Consider the following 19962-nt stretch of genomic DNA (forward strand, 5'->3'; position numbering starts at 1 on the left):
TGGGCTGCTGGCCACCTGGGCCTCCCACCATGGTGGCTGGCTTCAAGAACATGTGCAAGCCAAGGGGGTATGGACAGCCAGCTGGAGGGAAGGCTCAGTCCTCTGTAACGTAAACTCAGGAGCGCCACCTTTGCCCATTACACTGTTAGAGGTGTCAGTGAAAATTCAATTAAGTTAAAAAAGAATTTTATTCAAGCTAGGGGATATATATATATATACCTATGGCTGATTCATGTTGAGGTCTGACAGAAAACAACACAATTCTGTAAAGCAATAATCCTTCAATTAAAAATTTTTTTTAAAAATTGAAAAAAAATAAAGTGAAGATTATAACCCGGGAGACAAACTCTCAGAAGCTTTGAGAGAGCCTGTTAAAAGCCCAAGGCACGATCCCATACAGTTTTGAGATAAAGGATTATACATCAAAGCTCACTAAGGATATAGATAAACTCAAACAAACTGAGCAGTAAGTCATTACGACCCCCTACAGAGCTGGCAAAGAATGCTAATCTTGTAAGAAATTGCACTGCTAGGTCAGAAGGAAGGAAGGTTGATCTTTGCAGGCCAGGCGTCTCTCCAGTCTTTGATGTCTGGTTAATGGGGAAGGAAGGCAGACAGCATAGAGAACTTTCCATTTAACTTCTTTTGTCTGACCGTAGTATGTAAACTTTAATCAGAAGCAAGCCACCAGTGACAGCCCACACTCAGGATACGGCCAACCACAGTACCTGACCGCCTGGAGCCTGGCCACTGTGGCCTGTCCTGTGGAGAAGGGCTGTTATCTTATACATAACATCAGGGAACCGGGGCCCCAAGGCTGGCGGCGTGTTTCTCCGAGGTCCTTGCCCTGAAGGGGGCCGTCGCTGTTCCCGTGGGGACACGGTTTCCTGTGGCGGTGCTGGGTTTCCACTCACCTGGCTGCTTTGGGAAAACAGGCTCTGGAATCAGGTGGAGATGTGGCTTGTGGCCCAGAACCGGGGACTTCTCCTGGGGGCCACCCACGTGCCGCCCCTCGGCTTGCTCAGGGCCCCCCCTTCAGGTGCTGAGGCTCTGGAGCCCCGGGCCCGCCCACGCAGCCGGCCTCGGTCAAGGAGCGGGACACCCTTGGGTCAAGCGGTCATGCGGGTGAGGGACCTCTGGGGCCAAAGCTGCTGCTCGCTATACCAGCCACGGCCTCTCGCGACAGCAGGCGCAGACCAGGTAGGTTCTGACCAGCCGTGCCAGCCCCAAGCCCCTCGGTTCTTCCTCGGGCTGCGCAGTGACCCTCCAGGGATGTGCTCGTGTCGGGGACCCCACCTGGGCTCCGCCTGAGGCGTACCACTCCCCGCTCCCTTCTCTGCAGGGCTGTCCCGTGAGCTCTTCCTCCGCCCGGGACGCTGAGTGGGCAGGCTCCCCCGCGGGGTCTCAGGCTCCGAGCCCGTGGCCGGCCCGTCCTTCCACCCGCCCGCGTCACTTGGGGGCTCCTCTCCTAGTCGCTCGTTCGCCAGCTAGCCAGAGGCTCACTGCCGCCGCGCCCCGCCCCCGCGCCGCGCACCGCCCCCCGCCCCGCCCCGCCGTCGCGCCCCCGCCCCTCCGCGCCGCGCACCGCCCCCCGCGCCGCGCACCGCCCCCCGCACCGCCCCGCACCGCCCCGCCGTCGCGCCCCCGCCCCTCCGCGCCCCGCCTCTCCGCACCGCGCCCCGCCCCTCCGCACTGCCCCGCCCCGCCCCCGCGCCGCGCCCCGCCCCCGCCCCGCCCCCCGCCCCGCCCCGACGTCGTGCCCCCGCCCCTCCGCGCCGCGCCCCGCCTCTCCGCACCGCGCCCCGCCCCCCGCCCCGCCCCGCCCTCGCGCCCCCGCCCCTCCGCGCTGCGCCCCGCCCATTCTCGCGGCGCCCCGCCCCTCCGTGCCCGCCCCGCCCGCTCCGCACCGCCCACCTCGTTCTTTCCTGGGAGGAGCGCGCTGATGTCTGTGGCCTCGGCGGCTCCAGGCGGCGAGACGGCGGACGCGTAGAGCTGGGCGGGCGCCGCGTCTGGCCATTGGCGGAGGCCGCCGCCTCTGGCTGTCAATCCCGCCGGCCTGGCCCCGCCCCGCCCGACGGCGGAGCGTCGCGGGGCGTAAGGCCGAGGGGGCTGCCGGGACAGACCCAAGATGGCCGAGCGCCTGGGTTCCGTTCCTGCCCTCGGCCCCAAACCTCATTCATTGCCGCGCTGCTGAGCGGAGCCGCGAGCCAGCCCGAGGGCTCCGGGCGCTGTCCCCGCGGGGCGGCAGGCCGCCATGGCGACCCTGGAAAAACTGATGAAGGCCTTCGAGTCCCTTAAGTCCTTCCAGCAGCAGCAGCAGCAGCAGCCGCCGCCGCCGCCTCAGCCGCCTCAGCCGCCTCAGCCGCCGCCGCAGTCGCAGCCGCCGCCTCAGCCGCCCCCGCCGCCGCCGCTTGGCCCAGCCGTGGCCGAGGAGCCGCTGCACCGACCGTGAGTACTGACCCGCCGCAGCTCGGCCCCAGCCCTCCCCGGCCTTCGCCAGCCTCCCGCGGAGGCACGGAGGCGGCCCCGGCCCTCTGCCCTCCCGGCTGCCCAGTTTGGGGAGGAACCGGGGTTGCGTTGTGAGCAGGACTCGGCCGAGCCGAGGCCGCGTCCAGCCCCCACTCTTCTGCTCTGAGGGGAGCAGGGCCGCGCGGGCGCTGGACGCTCCCCGAGGAGCCCGGAATTGGGAGCCCGAGTGATGCGGGGACAGTGGTGACCTCATGCCCGGGGACGTCGGGCTGGAGGGCGGGGGAGCGCGCGCGGTCCAATGGGGAGCCTCTGGCGGGGCCCCCTTTAAACAGGCTGGGAGTCAGTCGGGCCTGTCTTCCCGTAGCCTCAGGGCTTTTCGTTTAGTTCGGGGGTCGCAGCAGAAGACTGAAGTGTTGGAAAGAGACCGGCTTGTCTCAGTTCAAGTCGGTCTGCAGGCCCCTTAAATGAGCGGTGGTCGCCCCGTAAGTGTGAACTTAGCCTAGATGGTTGTTATTGACACACAAGAAACAATGAAACGGACTTCAATACTGGGAAGAGTGGACTGAAGTTTATTACTTGTCTGCAGTTGGAAATAAATCACATCTTGCTGAGGGAGAGGTTAATCGTCGGGGCGAGTGGTGTACATTTCACGGGCATCGCAGTCACGCTGGCCAGAACCTGGATGGGTGTCTGCGGACAGTCCCCTGTCGCAGACATCCTGGTACTGTTCGGAAGCAGGGGGTCTCGGTTGCTTGTGCTAGGGAACTTTTCCAAACAGAAGAAGAGAGACCATTTGATGTCACCTTCTTACAGAGCCCAAGTACTTTTCCTTGAAGTCTTGGGTGTTCCGCAGAGGTCAGGGCGTGCTCTGCTACAGTTCAGGCCTTTCTTTCATGTGCGGGTGTTTTATTTCTCATCTGGATTTGTACAAGACGGCATTTAATGAGAACAGTTTTTGGGAAGCAGCCCCTTTAAGAAGTTCACCTTAATGTTAAGATGGATTCATTTTCAGTAATGTTTTCATCTTTGTTTCTGATATGATTCCTTGCTGTGTCCTGAGGTTTAATCAGGAAATGAGTATTTGGGGAGTCATTTTGGCTTATCTGTTAAAATGTAGCAGTAAAGCGCTTTTTCTGCTAAAAGGTGAAAAACTTGTTTGGATACTTTGAGAAAAAAGAATCTTTTTTTAGCAACTTGACGTTTCTCTGCAGCAAATAACTTGTAACCGTGACCCATTCCAGACTTAGCATAGTGCTTCTCCGTGGAGGTAGAAGTCCGAGAAGTTCACGCATCTCGGCATCTCATGGATCTTGTGTACAAACAGGAAGCACCAGGCAGGCTCTGGGTGGGAAGGAACGTCTTCCTGCCGTCCCTGTCTGCTGTTCCAGCGCTTGGCCTGTCATCTTTGCATAAACAATACATTAACATGATACAAATGCCAAAATTGCAGACAGGTAATTAAAATGTCGCTCTCCCGTTCCTTTCTCCTGAGTGCCTAACTCCGTTCCAGAGGTAGGCACTTGTTACACTTCTTCCTTGTGTATCCTACCTGGTATAACTTGTGTATATATATGGATAGACTTTAAATTTTTTAAAAACAAAAATACTTCAGAATAGCAGCTTTGAAAGGTTCTTAGCATGCTCTGAAATCAATTGCATTTGGCTTAATTATAGTTATAAAATGCATAAATATATTTTTATGTACTTTGCTGTTGAGAAAGCAGATACTCATTGATTTTGAGTAACAAACTCCCTGCTTACAAATTTGGATCTTAGCATTTCTGTTCATATGCTTCAGCTGAAAAAGCCCTTCCCCACAATAAGATTGGCCAAAAGCAATGAGAAAGTAACTGTTCTGTTTTTATGGTTCTTACTGTCTGTGGAACTATAGTGGCACCAGCTGAGCGTGGACTCTGATTAAGGACCTGAGTGCCTACTATGGGCTCAGTGTATGGTATGCAGGGCTTCCTCGTGGTGCTGGCTACAGTCTCTAGAAGGCTGGCGTGCAGGGGAGTACCAGAGCTTGGCAGGGTCCTCACTGCAATTATGAGGTAGTTGTCACGGGCCTTTGGCACTTTTTCACTTTCCTTCGTATTCCCTCCTAGTTTTTCCCTGACTTTAATTATTTGCTGAACATCGAACGAGTGCCAGCCAGTATCCTAAATAGGTGCAGCGCTATGGCCTTGAACAGATAAAGCTCTGCCCTCGTGAAGCTTACGTTTTAGTGAGGGACATAGACTGTAAACAGGGTACATAGGTAAAATACACAGTATGTTAGATAGCGATAAATGGAGGAGGAATAACAGCAAACAGGGACGAGTCAAGACCAGGCCCAGGGAGCAGGTCCGGACTTCGCAGAGAGGACTAGCGAGGTGGTAGGTGTGGCCTGTTGAATTCGGGAGAAGAGACTCTCAGTGGGAGCGGAGGTCAGGTCTGAGAGGTAGAGGAGTGCCTCGCCAGATCAGTAATCCCTTCCAGGTGGATTAAAGACAGTGGCACTTACTCTAAGTGAGGTGGGAAGTCATTGGAGGGTTTGATCAGAGGAGTGGAAGGATTTGAGTTCCGTTTTAAAATGAATACTGGCTGAGAACTGAGTTGACGGACAGCCTGGGCAGCAGCAGGAAGGCAGTTAGGAAGTTAGTGACGTGATCAGGTGCGAGATGATGGTGAATTCTGTCAGGCTGTTGGCAGTGGCAAGGTGGGAAATGGCTGAATTTTGAAGGTAAAACCAACAGGACTTGTTCTTCTCTGCTGAGTATAATTTAGCCATAGTGGGTATTATCATTTAGGGTTATATTCAACTGCAAATAGCAGAAACTCTTCTACAGTAACTTAAACAGATAAGAATTTATTATGAGACAAAAAGAGATCCGTGTGAGGAAATTCCACAATGACTGGGGGTGCCCAGCTTTGTTTTTTGTACTTAACTTGTAAGTCCCTGTCCTCCTTCTTTCCCATTTTTTAAGTTGAGTTATTGTCTTTTTGTTGGATTGTAACAGTTCTTCATAATATTCTTGGTGCTAGACGCTTATCAGATACATGATTTGTGAAATGATACTCCCTCTCTTGGGTTGTCTCTTCACTTTTTTTCCCTGCACTGCCTGGCTGTGGGGTCTCAGTTCCCTGACCAGGGACAGAACCCAGGCCCTCGATGGTGAGAGTGGAGTCCAACCACTGGACCACCAGGGGAGTCCCCCCCCCCCACAGTCTTTTTTTAAAAATGTTTTGAAGATGGATTTATTTTTGGCTGTGGGGAGTCTTTGTTGCTGCACCCAGGCTTTCCTCCAGTTGCAGTGAGTGGGGACGACTCTTCCTTGTGGTGTGTGGGCTTTAGTCGTTGTGGTCCACGGGCTTAGTTGCTCCGAGGCACGTGGGATCTTCCCAAACCAGGGATTGAACTGATGTCCTTTGCGTTACAAGGTGAATTTTTAACCACTGGACCTCCAGGGAAGGGCCCCCCACCTGCCCCCCTCTGCCCCATACAATCTGGATTTCTGTTAATTTTGTATCACAATTTCAAGTGAAATGTGAGTCCTCCAACTTTATTCCTTTTCAAGATAGTTTTGGCTACTCTGGGCCCCTTGTGTTTCCATTTAAACTATAAGAGCAGATTGCCTGTTTCAGTGAGGAAGCCAGCCGGGATTCTCTGATGGGGATTGCATTGAATCTGTGGATCAACTCGGCGAGTATTGGCGTCTCATCCACAGGAAGGCTTCTGGTTCTTGAACACTGGCCCACTCCTTATGCGCACGGTCAGACAGTGTTCCAGGCTTTGTGAGCACATCTCTAGCTGCCGTTCAGCTCTGCCATGTGGGTTAGAGCAGCCGGAAGCTCCAGCTAGATGAACAAGTGTGCCTCTGTTCCAATAAGATTTTGTTAGTGACGTGGAACTTTGAATTTTGTGTGTAACTTTCTCATGTCATAAAATATTATTCTTTGATGTTTTGTTTTATTTTGTGTTTTGGTTAACCATTTAAAAATAAAAATGTAAGAACACTTCTTAGACTGTCTAGGACAGGCAGGCTCTGGTTTGCCCCCCACCCCGGATTAGATATGCTGAGACCACTTTGGGGAAGCATTTTTTCTTAACTAGCTTAAAAAATTATAAAAATTACGCACATACATTGTAACAGCATCTTCAGCTAGCACAGAAGATGACAAGCAAGACTTCCTCCCTGGCTGTCCTAGCCTTAGTCTCTAAAAATAACAATTAAGTTTCTTTTGTTTTCTCTGACGTTTTAGTGCACGTACAAGTCTTTTTTTTTTTTTTTGCTCACACTATATTTTTTCACTTAGCACTATATCAAAGGTGTTATTTCATAGCAGTGCATGTAATTCTTACTGGTTGGCTATGTAATAGTGTAGAATTTCTTTGTAAAAGAGGACTCACAGAGGTGTAAAGGCAGAGGTCTTTCCAGTGCTGTCCACATTCAGAGGCCCCACCCCATTACCTCTGGTCCCAGCAAGTGAGCCCACCACTCAGTAAACCACAGATAAGACTTGCCGCGGATCCTTGCTGCTCAGCGTGTGGTTTCAGGGCCGGCAGTTTGGTATCACTTGGGAGCGTGTAAGAAGTACAGAATCTCTGCCCGACCTTAGACCTGCGGAGTCAAGAGTCTGCATTTTAACAAGGTTTGTGAGCAATTTATGTGCACATAAAGCTTGAGAAGCTCCACTGTAGATGATCAGGCTGTATCTTTCTGATGTTATAGTACAATATGAAATATCATTAATACAATAATGCCATCTGCATTTGGGAGGGAAGACTTAAGGCACTCACGGTGCAGCTGTAGCTGAGGCGGTATCGTCTCTCTGTCCTAGGCTGTGGGGCGTTTGTGTGGCTGTAAAGTAGGTTGTAACACTGCCAAAGGAGCTGTGGTGGCATTAAGAGCCCCGGCCACTGGGAGCGGGGACTTCAGTGGGGACTGGACGAGATGACCTGGAAGGACTCCTTTCAGCCAGGTGCCTGTCGTGTGCCAGGGCCTGTTCTGGGCCCTTGGGTTACAGCGGTGAGCAAGGGCTGGTGATCAGTCCGATGGAGAAAAACGAAACAGAATTCGGGGGAGCGGCGCTGTGGGGTGTGGGTGAGGGTGTGAAGTGCACTGAGAAGGTGCCTCTGAAGCGGAGGGAGGGAGCGGGCGGTGTGGGAGTCTGAAGGCGGGGCGTGAGGAGACCGGGCAGGGAGGGGAGGGGCAGCCCCGACAGCCTCATACCGCAGTCTGAGGACTTCGGATATTCCCCTGCCCAGATGCACACTTGTGTCGTCAAACAAGTGATGCAACGTATGACGCTCAGCCAGCGCCAGGTGCTGGTGCGAAAGAAACTGGGTCACTTCATCGTCGCTGGTGGGACTTCGAAAGGGGAGAGCTGCTCTGGAAAACAGCTCATGGCAGTTTCTTACAGAACTGAACTTTTGACTACTCTGTGATCTGGCTATAGCACTCCTGGGGGTTTATCCCAGAGAAGTGAAAACGTATGTTTACATAAATCTGTGCACAAGTGTTTGTGGCAGCTTTATCATAGTAGCTCCAAACTGGAATCCACTTAGATGTCTTTCAACAGGGGATTGGTTAGACTACTGAGCAGTAGAAAAAGGCTCAGGCTCCTGATAACACACGCAACAGCTAAGGCAAATGTTAAGGAGATTGTGCTAGTGAGAACAGCCAATCCCCAAAGGTGACGCACTGTTTGAGAATGAAGTGAAACGCACTCAGTCCTGCCTGACTCTTTGCGACCCCATGGACTAGACGGTCCCTGGAATTCTCCAGACCAGAATCCTGGAGTGGGTAGCCTTTCCCTTCTCCAGGGGATCTTCCCAACCCAGGGATCGAACGCAGGTCTCCCCCACTGCAGGTGGAGTCTTTACCAGCTGAGCCACCAGGGAAGCCCTACATACTGTCTGATTCTGCTTATATAACATCTTTGAAATGACACAGTTGTAGGAGCGGAGAATAAAGGAGTGGTTGCCAGGGTTAGGAGCAGGGTGGAGGGTGAGGGAGTGGGTGTGGTTCTGAAGGGCAGCTCAGGGATCACCATGGTGATGGGAGTGTCCCCTCTCGTGACTGGTGGCAGATACACAAAGCATATACATCTGAGAAATTGTGTGGAGCCACATAGATGCACACAGATGAGTAAGCCTGGAAATCTGAAGATCAGTATCACTATTCTGTAGCGCTGTTCTGGTGTCATTGTTTTGTAAAATGTTCCCCTTGGGGGAGACTGGGGAAACTGTACCCTGAATTTTGTATATTTCTTATGGTAGCACATGAATCTGCAATTACCTCATTAAAAACTTGAACAATAAAGGCCACCCTGGTGGACAAGGGAGTAGGAGTGAAAGAGGCTATCGAAGTGATGGAAGCTGATTGGAAGTAATCAGATTAGCTGAGGGGCTGTTAAGGGACTCAAAGCCGGAGCTGGGGTGGCTGGTGCCCGCGGGGTGGTCCCCTCAGGAGGGAGGGCTGCTGGACTGCAGCCAGATTTTTAAGAGAAATTAAGGTTATGATTTACGTATCATAAGATCCACCGTTTCAAAGTGTACAATTTAGTGGTTTTTAGTACGATCATAAGGTTCTGCAGCCATCACTCCTATCTAATTTCTGGGACATTGCATCACTCACAAAGAAAGCCCCTCTCTGCAGCAGTCAGTCCCCGTCCCCTCTGCCTCCCCCCAGCCCCTGGCAACCCCTGATCTGTTTCTGTCTCTATGGAGCTGCCAGTTCTGGATGTTTCTTATGAACGGAATCATTCACATGGGGCCTTTGTGTCAGATTTTATTCACTTAGCGTAACAGATTGGACTTTGAATTGCACTTTCTTCTATAGTATTCAGTTAAATCACCAGTAAGAAAGGCATTAATAGCTTTTTTCTGTGCTATAGACTGGTAGCGGGGAACTATTAGGTCTTGCTGTCCCTAGCCAAACGACTTTTTTTTTTGGCCACACCACACAGCCTGAGGAATCTTAGTTCCCCGACTAGGGACTGAACCAGGGCCCTTGCCATTTGTGAAAATGCCGAATGCTAACCACTGGGCTGCCAGAGAATCCCCTCAACCAGTACTTTTATTTTAAAATTATGTCTGAAACATAATTCCAAAGTGACTTAGGTGTTGTATTCCTTCTTTGAAAAAAGAGGATCTTTCCAAAGGAGTTCTAATCTTCTAGGAACACTCTCACATTAGTCTAGTACTTGGCTAAAGTTAAAGAGCCACTGATGAGAAACCAGAAGACCTGGCTCTCTGCCTGGCCCTTTGCTGCCGTGCTCCTGCACCGGGCCGCCCCTGGACCTCAGTTATGCCTCCTGTGTGGGGCGTGTAGGCCCTGACTCGGGGTGTGTGTGTGAAAGGACCCGTGAGCATGAACAGCAAGACCAGTGCAGGGTGATGGTGTCTTCAGTCCCTGAGGTGGTCCAGGTCTTCTCTTGCACACCCTCAACCCGGAATCAAATTTTTCATGCTTCATCTTAAAATAACCTAATTCTAAAAATGTGAATTTAGATGAGAGGGCTTCAGTTCCTGTTTTCAGAATTCTTTCTTCAATAATCAGTTTGATTGTGCTGTGCTGTACCAGGGCTTCCCTGGTAGCTCAGACGGTAAAGAATCTGCCTGTAATGTGGGAGACCCAGGTTCGATCCCTGAGTCGGGAAGATCCCCTGGAGAAGGGAATGGGAACCCACTCTAGTATTCTTGCCTGGAGAATTCCCATGGACAGAGGAGCCTGGCTGACCACAGTCCATGGGGTCGCAGAGAGTCAGATACGACTGAGTGACTAGCATTGTCACTTACTGTGATGTAGAGACCTTGATTTTCATAGGTCCCTCCTTACGGATGACAACCACAATGGTGTGGTCATTCACCTAAAGTTAGACATCCTGGAGTGTGAAGTCAAGTGGGCCTTGGGAGGCATTACTACAAACAAAGCTAGTGGAGGTGATGGAATTCCAGCTGAGCTATTTCAAGTCCTAAATGATGATGCTGTTAAAGTGCTGCACTCAATATGCCAGCAAATTTGGAAAACTCAGCAGTGGCCACAGGATTGGAAAAGGTCGGTTTTCATTCTAATCACAAAGAAAGGCAATGCCAGAGAATGTTCAACCTACCGTACAATTGCGCTCATTTCACATGCTAGCAAAGTAATGCTCAAAATCCTTCAAGCTGGGCTTCAGCAGTACATAACTGAGAACTTCCAGGTGTACAAGATGGATTTAGAAAAGGCAGAGGAAGCAGAGATCAAATTGTCAACATTCGTTGGATCATAGAGAAAGCAAGGGAATTCCAAAAAAAAAAATCTGCTTCGTTGGCTACACTAAAGCCTTTGATTGTGTGGATCACAACAAACTGTGGAAAATCCTTAAAGAGATAGGAATACCAGACCACCTTACCTGCCTCCTGAGAAATCTGTGTGCAGGTCAAGAAGCAACAGTTAGAACTGGACATGTAACAACGGACTGGTTCAAAGTTGGGAAGGGAGTACGTCAAGGCTGTATATTGTCACCCTGCTTATTTAACTTATATGCAGAGTACATCATGCGAAATGCCAGGCTGGATGAATCACAAACTGGAATCAAGATTGCCAGGAGAAATACCAATAACCTCAGATATGCAGATTGATACTACCCTAAGGGCTTCCCTGGTGCCTCAGCTAAGAATCCGCCTGCAATGTGGGAGACCTGGGTTCCATCCCTGGGTTGGAAAATGCCCTGGAGAAGGGAAAGGCTACCCACTCCAGTATTCTGGCCTGGAGAATTCCATGGACTATATAGTCCATGGGGTCATAAAAAGTCGGACACGAGTGAGCGACTTTCACTCACCACCCTAATGGCAGAAAGTGAAGAGGAACTAAAGAGCCTCGTGATGAAAGTGAAAGAGGAGAGTGATAAAGCTGGCTTAAAACTCAACATTCAGAAAACTAAGATCATGGTGTCTGGTCCCATCACTTTTTGGCAAATAGATGGGAAAACAATGGAAACAGTGACAGACATTATTTTCCTGGGCTCCAAAATCACTGCAGATGGTGACTGCAGCCACAAAATTAAAAGATGTTTGTTCCTTGGAAGAAAAGCTATGAAAAACCTAGACAGTGTATTAAAAAGCGGAGCCATTACTTTGCTGACAAACGTCCATCCAGTCAAAGCTGTGGTTTTTCCAGTAGTTGTACGGATGTGAGAGCTGGACCATAAAGAAGGCTGAGAGCGGAAGAATTGATGCTTTTGAACTGTGGTGTTGGAGAAGACTCTTGAGAGTCCCTTGGACTGCAAGGAGATCCCACCAGTCCATCCTAAAGGAAATCAGTCCTGAATATTCATTGGGAAGGACTGATGCTGAAGCTGAGGCTCCAATACTTTGGCCACCTGATGCAAAGAGCTGACTCATTGGAAAAGACCCTGATGCTGGGAAAGATTGAAGGCAGGAGGAGAAGGGGATGACAGAGGATGAGATGGTTGGATGGCATCACCGGCTCCATGGTCATGAGTTTCAGCAGGCTCCGGGAGATAGTGAAGGACAGAGGAGCCTGGCGTGCTGCAGTCCATGGCGTCCTAAAGAGTCAGGTGTGACTTGACTGAACAACAACAACCACCTCACAGATGCGTGTTCATGTACAGGTTGCATCATTACACAGAGGGGATGATGGTGGTTTGTTTTGGTTTTGAAGGTGGAGTTTATCAAAAACGATTGAAAAGTGAGGGCAGTTCTGACCCTGTCTTTCCAGCTCGAACCTTGTTCATCCCGTCCCAGCTTAGATCAGGGCGGTGCCATTTCAATCACTTTAATTCCCATATTTACACCTTACGTAGAAGCTGTCAGTTTGACCTATCAGTTCAACAACCTAAGTAAATCTCTTGGGGGAACGAAATCGTTGTAGTTTTCTTAAACCGCCAAGTTGTTTATTGCACAGAATAAGAAGTCTTACAAATAGCTGTGAAAAGAAGAGAAGCAAAAAGCAAAGGAGAAAAGAAAAGATACTCCCATGTGAATGCAGAGTTCCAAAGAATAGCAAGGAGAGATAAGAAAGCCTTCCTCAGCAATCAACGCAAAGAAATAGAGGAAAACAACAGAATGGGAAAGACTAGAGATCTCTTCAAGAAAATTAGAGATACCAAGGGAATATTTCATGCAAAGATGGGCTCGATAAAGGACAGAAATGGTATGGACCTAACAGAAGCAGAAGATATTAAGAAGAGGTGGCAAGGATACACAGAAGAAATGTACAAAAAAGATCTTCATGACCCAGATAATCACAATGGTGTGATCACTCACCTAGAGCCAGACATCCTGGAATGTGAAGTCAAGTGGGCCTTAGGAAGTATCACTACAAACAAAGCTATTGGAGGTGATGGAATTCCAGTTGGGCTATTTCAAATCCTGAAACGTGATGCTGTGAAAGTGCTGCACTCAATATGCCAGCAAATCTGGAAAACTCAGCAGTGGCCACAGGACTGGAAAACGTCAGTTTTCATTCCAATCCGAAAGAAGGGCAATGCCAAAGAATGCTCAAACTACTGCACAATTGCACTCATCTCACACGCTAGTAAAGTAATGCTCAAAATTCTCCAAGCCAGGCTTCAGCAATACATGAACCGTGAACTTCCAGATGTTCAAGCTGGTTTTAGAAACGGCAGAGGAACCAGAGATCAAACTGCCAACATCCACTGGATCATTGAAAAAGCAAGAGAGTTCCAGAAAAACATCTATTTCTGCTTTATTGACTATGCCAAAGCCTTTGACTGTGTGGATCACCATAAACTGGAAAATTCTTCAAGAGGTGGGAATACCAGACCACCTGACCTGCCTCTTGAGAAACCTGTATGCAGGTCAGGAAGCAACAGTTAGAACTGGACATGGAACAACAGACTGGTTCCAAATAGGAAAAGGAGTACGTCAATGCTGTATATTGTTACCCTGCTTATTTAACTTCTATGCAGAGTACATCATGAGAAACGCTGGGCTGGAAGAAGCACAAGCTGAAATCAAGATTGCTGGGAGAAATGTCAATAACTTCAGATATGCAGATGACACCACCCTTATGGCAGAAAGTGAAGAAGAACTAAAGAGCCTCTTGATGAAAGTGAAAGAGGAGAGTGAAAAACTTCACTTAAAGCTCAACATTCAGAAAACTGAGATCATGGCATCTAGTCCTATCACTTCATGGGAAATAGATGGGGAAACAGTGGAAACAGTGTCAGACTTAATTTTTTTGGGCTCCAAAATCACTGCTGATGGTGATTGCAGCCATGAAATTAAAAGACACTTACTCCTTGGAAGGAAAGTTATGACTAACCTAAATAGCATATTTAAAAGCAGAGACATTACTTTGTCAACAAAGGTCCATCTAGTCAGTTCAGTTCAGTCGCTCAGTCGTGTCCGACTCTCTGCGACCCCATGAACTGCAGCACGCCAGGCCTCTCTGTCCATCACCAACTCCCGGAGTCTACCCAAACCCATGTTCATCGAGTCGGTGATGCCATCCAACCATCTCATCCTCTGTCGTCCCCTTCTCCTCCCGCCCCCAATCCTACCCAGCATTAGGGTCTTTTCCAATGAGTCAACCCTTCGCATGAGGTGGCCAAAGTATTGGAGCTTCAGCTTCAACATCAGACCTTCCAATGAACACCCAGGATTGATCTCTTTTAGGATGGATTGATTGGATCTCCGTGCAGTCCAAGAAACTCTCAAGAGTCTTCTCCAACACCACAGTTCAAAAGCATCAACTCTGCGGCGCTCAGCTTTCTTCACTGTCCAACTCTCACATCCATACATGACCACTGGAAAAACCATAGCCTTGACTAGACGGACTTTTGTTGGCAAAGTAATGTCTCTGCTTTTAAACAGGCTATCTAGGTTGGCCATAACCTTCCTTTCAAGGAGTAAGCGTCTTTTAATTTCATGGCTGCAGTCACCATCAGCAGTGATTCTGGAGCCCAAAAAAGTAAAGTCTGACACTGTTTCCACTGTTTCCCCATCTATTTCCCATGGAGTGATGGGACCAGATGCCATGATCTTAGTTTTCTGAACGTTGAGCTTTAAGCCAACTTTTTCACTCTCCTCCTTCACCTTCATCAAGAGGCTCTTTAGTTCTTCTTCACTTTCTGCCATAAGGGTGGTGTCATCCGCATATCTGAGGCTATTGATATTTCTCCCGGCAATCTTGATTCCAGCTTGTGTTTCTTCCAGCCCAGCGTTTCTCATGATGTACTCTGCATATAAGTTAAATAAGCAGGGTGACAATATACAGCCTTGACGTACTCCATCTAGTCAAGGCTGTGGTTTTTCCGGTAGTCATGTATGGATGTGAGAGTTGGACGGTAAAGAAAGCTGAGCGCCGCAGAGTTGATGCTTTTGAACTGTGGTGTTGGAGAAGACTCTTGAGAGTCCCTTGGACTGCAAGGAGATCCAACCAGTCCATCCTAAAGGAGATCAGTCCTGGGTGTTCATTGGAAGGACTGATGTTGAAGCTGAAACTCCAATACTTTGGCTACCTATGCGAAGAGTTGACTCATTGGAAAAGACCCTGATGCTGGGAAGGATTGGGGGCAGGAGGAGAAGGGGACAACAAAGGATGAGATGGCTGGATGGCATCACCGACTCAATGGACATGGGGTTGGGTAGACTCCAGGAGTTGGTGATGGACTGGGAGGCCTGGCATGCTGCAGTTCATGGGGTTGCAAAGAGTCGGACACGACTGAGCGACTGAGCTGAACTGAACTGATTCTTCAGTGTGATAAAAGAGATTTTGTCAGGTAATTATTTAGGTAGCAATCAGGTAGTTTGTTTTTATGCTTCTCACTCAAAATAGGTGCGTGCACGCGTGATCAGTCGTGTCGACTCTTCGAGACCCCATGGACTGTAGCCTGCCAGGCTCCTCTGTCCATGGAGTTATCCAGGCAAGAATCCTGGAGTGGTTGCCATTTCCTTCTCCAGGGGGTCTTCTCTCCCCAGAGATGAAACCACAGCTGTTGCTTCTCCTGCGTTAACAGGCGGATTCTTTACCACTAGCGCCACCTAGTCATTATTGTTTGAATTTTAATATAAGATCCGTCACCACTGAAGACCGTCCATCTACCTGAAAAGTTTTATGATTTTAGAGCTACCTGTTGAGTGCAGAAAAGACTAAAATTTAATCAGGGCAGATGTTTTCCCCCTCAAATCGGTGTGGATTGCTGGGAAGTGACTTTGGATGAGTTAGAAGAGAGATCTGAACCATGCGCTTTCTTCGTAGCTGACCGTGATGGGACGTGTACTCACTCTTCCTGGCAGTAAAGCTGTGACAGTCAGGGTCACAGACGGGCCGTCACTGACGTCTTGGTCACACCTGAGGGCTGCAGCTCGGACTCCACAAGCTGCTTGAGCTCAGTCGTGTGGGACTGCTCTTCAGGGTCTCTCTTTTTTTAAGCTTTGCTGTTTCTACTTCTCTTTCCATCTCTTGGTCTTAGAAACTCAAGGTTAACAGAATTATCATTTATCTTCCGAAACCTGTTGGTAAGATTGACTCAAGACTTTTGAGTCAGTTTTATTGTGTATTTAACCTACTACTTTGGTCTTCCCTTGTGGCTCAGCCGGTAGACTCTGCCTGCAATGCAGGAGACCTGGGTTTGATCCCTGGGTTGGGAAGATCCCCTGGAGAAGGGAAAGGCTACCCACTCCAGTATTCTGGCCTGGAGAATTCCATGGACTAAGTCCATGGGGTTGCGAAGAGTCAGACACGACTGAGCGACTTTCACTTTCTTTCACTTTCAACCTACTCTTGTACGGCAAGCACTTGCCCACTCCTTTGTTGTCTGTGAAACACCTGTCCAGTGTAGGTGCTGGGCTGAGTGCCCGTGAGAGGCACACCCTTGTTTTCAGTGAGTCTGTCATCCCTGGAGAGGTAACCGTGGGAACCGTTCCTTCCAGAGTGTGATCCAGGTGCTGGCTCATGGCAGGGTCTGGGGCAGGAGCCCCGGGGGAATAGGGCAGGCTTCCCCGATGGCTCAGCAGTAAAGAATCTGCCTGCAATGCAAGAGAGGGAGATACAGGTTTGACCCCTGGGTCAGGAAGATCCCCTGGAGACAGGAGATGGCTGTCTGATCCAGTATTCTTGTCTGGAAAACCCCATGGGCAAAGGAACCTGGTGAGCTACAGTCCATGGGGTTGCAAAGAGTCGGACACCACACACACACACACACACACACACACACACACACACACACATCTTTCTCTCTATCCCCACGGGGAGCTCAGAGGAGGAGCTAGACCCAAGCAGACAACACAAGAGTGTACTTTTATTTGGATGGGTGAAGTTGGTATTCGGTCTTTGATTTTTTGCTTGTGTCATAAATTTTGCTCGGGTTCTAGCATGGGGCCTCGGGTGCAGCACACGTGGGTCTTGAGGAAATCAGGCAGCAGGTTCAGAAAGTGGTATCATTTTTTGTTACCTGTATTCTTGTGGCCTAGTCCACATATGAGGAGAGAGACACAGTTCTTTTTAAAGCTTATATTTGTATTGATCACTTTTCTGTTGTGACCATCTTAGGTAGCGAGGTGCACTCAATTTAGTGTTTGTCAGCTTTTTCTGATGGCCATCCCCCCAGGAGTTGTTTTAGACCCCAGGGTAAGAGGCTGCCCACAGAGGGGTCACTGCCTGTAGAGCTGGGAGACCGGGTGTGTGAATGCAGCTCATTTAAGGCCTTGGTGAGTTTTCACTTTGGAAGGGAGCCATACAGAAGAGAGTTAGTTTGCCTCCTAACTTGTTGGGAGAGGTCAGTGTTCTTTAATTTTCTTGATGACTTAAGGTCTTCAACTAGGTGAGCTGCTGTAATCGAGACTTTAATGTGGTGGCTCAAAGAAGAGAGCATTTAAACTCTCATAGTACTTTCTTTTTCAAACTGAGGTCTAATATACACATACACACACACACACACATATCTAATAGTTACTGTTGTTCACTCCCTCAGTCATGTCTGACTTATTGCAACCCCATGGACTGCAGCACCCCGAGCTTCCCTGTCCTTCACAATCTCCCAGAGTTTGTTTGCTCAAACTCATGTCCATTGAGTCAGTGGTGCCATCCAACCATCTCATCCTCTGTCACCCCCTTCTCCTCCTGCCTTCAATCTTTCTCAGCATCAGAGTCTTTTCTTAAGAGTTGGCTCTTCACATCATGTGGCCAAAGTAGTGGAGCTTCAGCCTCAGTTCAGTTCAGTTGCTCAGTTGTATCCCACTCTTTGCAACCCCATGGACTGCAGCATGCCAGGCCTCCCTGTCCATCACCAACTCGCAGTTTACTCAAACCCATGTCCATTGAGTCAGTGATGCCATCCAAACATCTCATCCTCTGTTGTCCCCTTCTCCTCCTGCCGTCAGTCTTCCCCAGTCTTTCCTGAGTCTCTCCCATGAGGAAGCTTCCATAAGCCTCTTATCCTTCTCCATCAGAGGGCAGACAGAATGAAAACCACAATCACAGAAAACTAACCAATCTGATTCCATGGACCAGAGCCCCGTCTAACTCAGTGAGCTATACGTCATGCTGTGTAGGGCCACCCAGGACAGATGGGTCATGGTGGAGAGCTCTGACAAAACGTGGTCCTCTGGAGAAGGGAAGGGCAAACCACTTCTGTGTTCTTGCCTTGAGAACCCGTGAACAGTATGAAAAGGCAGCTCTAGCGTCGGTCCTTCCAATGAATATTCAGAGTTGATTTCCTTTAGGATTGACTGGTTGGATCTCCTTGCAGTCCAAGGGACTCTCAAGAGTCTTTTCCAGCACCACAATTCAGAAGCATCAGTTCTTTGGCGCTCATCCTTCTTCACAGTCCAACTCTCACATCCATACCTGCCTACTGGAAAAACCATAGCCTTGACTAGATGGACCTTTGTCAGGAAAGTAATGTCTCTGCTTTTTAATACGCTGTCTAGGTTTTTCATAGCTTTTCTTCCAAGGAGCAAGCGTCTTTTAATTTCATGGCTGCAGTCACCATCTGCAGTGATTTTGGAGCCCAAGAAAATAAAGTCTGACACTGTTTCCACTGTTTCCCCATCTATTTGCCATGAAGTGATGGGACCAGATGCCATGATCTTAGTTTTTTGAATGTTGAGTTTTAAGCCGGCTTTTCACTCTCCTCTTTAACCTTCATCACGAGGCTCTTTAGTTCCTCTTCACTTTCTGCCATTAGGTTGGTGTCACCTGCATATCTGAGGTTATTTATATTTTTCCTGGCAATCTTGATTCCAGTTTGTGCTTCATCCAGCCTGGCATTTCGGATGATGTACTCTGCATAGACGTTAAGTAACCAGGGTGACAATATACAGTCTTGACATACTCCTTTCCCAGTTTTGAATCCAGTCCACTCATTGGTACCTTTTTTAGTATACTCCTCCCCTGCCAGGCTCCTGTAAATTTCAGATCACTTTACGTTCCCTTAAAGGTAAAGACTGTGGCATAAATTGAATCATCCCTGTGTACCTTGAAGCGGATGCATTGAGATTCATCCTTGTGTGTGTCAGTCGTTTGCTTCTTTCACTGCCAAGCAGTATTCCGTTACTCCGCGGCAGCTGTTTATCCATCCCCTGAGACATCTGGGTTGTTTCCATCCCAGCACTTTTGAAGTGAGTGACTCAGGTGGGCGGGAGGTGAAAGGCCTCTGCCTCCTCCTGCCACTCAGGACCCAGGCTCCTTCCATCCTGTCACCCTGCAGCCTTCTTGTTGTCTTTGTCTGTATGTTCAGAAACTGGGGGTTAGAAGTGTCTGTTCCAGTTGGGGAAAGCTAAAAGGAGGGGGTGGTGCCCTGGGCAAGCCACAGGCAGGAGCTCCAGTCGCTGCTGTGTTCCCGTTTCATCTGTGTGAACAGTCACTTGTGTGTGCCTGGCTGCAGGGAAGCCGGGCTGTGGGACTTCTCAGCAGGAAGCTCATGTCTGAGAAGGGAAGCGTGGTGTTTTGGTGGGTGCCTAGCAGCCCACAGCACAGCTCATCAGCGAGTCTCTTTTAGGAAGGAGACCAGTGGGGGACATGGTCACCTGTCCATGTGGTGAGAGACTTACTGGCTGCTCACTGGGAGCCCCTCTCTGCACACCATGGACTTGGCCTCTCATCCAGGCCTGTCTTTCCTTCTCCTGGGCCCTGACTTTCCGCTCGGAAGACTCTTCCTTGTCCATGTTCTTCCCTGGCCACATCTGAACTGCCTTTTGAGGGTGTGTCTTTCTTGGTTTGCACAATTGGAAGAGTCTGTTCCTTCACGTGTAGTTTTTTGGAGCCTGCAGTTGCTGCTGCTGCTACTTCTGCTAAGTCGCTTCAGTCATGTCCGACTCTGTGCGACCCCATAGACGGCAGCCCACCAGGCTCCGCCGTCCCTGGGATTCTCCAGGCAAGAATACTGGAGTGGGTTGCCATTTCCTTCTCTAGTGCATGAAAAGGAAAGTGAAAGTGAAGTCGCTCAGTCGTATCCGACTCTTAGCGAACCTATGGACTGTAGCCTGCCAGGCTCCTCTGTCCATGGGATTTTCCAGGCAAGAGGACTGGAGTGGGG

The 19962-nt window shown here is 49.5% G+C and overlaps 1 protein-coding gene across 9 annotated transcripts in view; it reads left to right on the forward strand.

Annotated features, from left to right (window-relative positions):
- Positions 1 to 2119: 2119 nt before the first annotated feature.
- Positions 2120 to 19962, forward strand: part of HTT (huntingtin) — a 131795-nt gene continuing 113952 nt past the window's right edge. For all 9 annotated transcript variants that reach the window (XM_081580280.1, XM_081580319.1, XM_081580301.1 and 6 more), the window contains exon 1: positions 2120 to 2448. In XM_081580280.1, the coding sequence (XP_081436406.1) occupies positions 2255 to 2448 (194 nt within the window). In that variant the 5' untranslated portion in view covers positions 2120 to 2254. The remainder of the gene's footprint in view (positions 2449 to 19962) is intronic.

Source organism: Giraffa tippelskirchi, chromosome 1 (assembly GCF_054371585.1).
Source record: "Giraffa tippelskirchi isolate mGirTip1 chromosome 1, T2T-mGirTip1v1.2.pri, whole genome shotgun sequence".
In the NCBI taxonomy this organism is placed as follows: domain Eukaryota; kingdom Metazoa; phylum Chordata; class Mammalia; order Artiodactyla; family Giraffidae; genus Giraffa; species Giraffa tippelskirchi.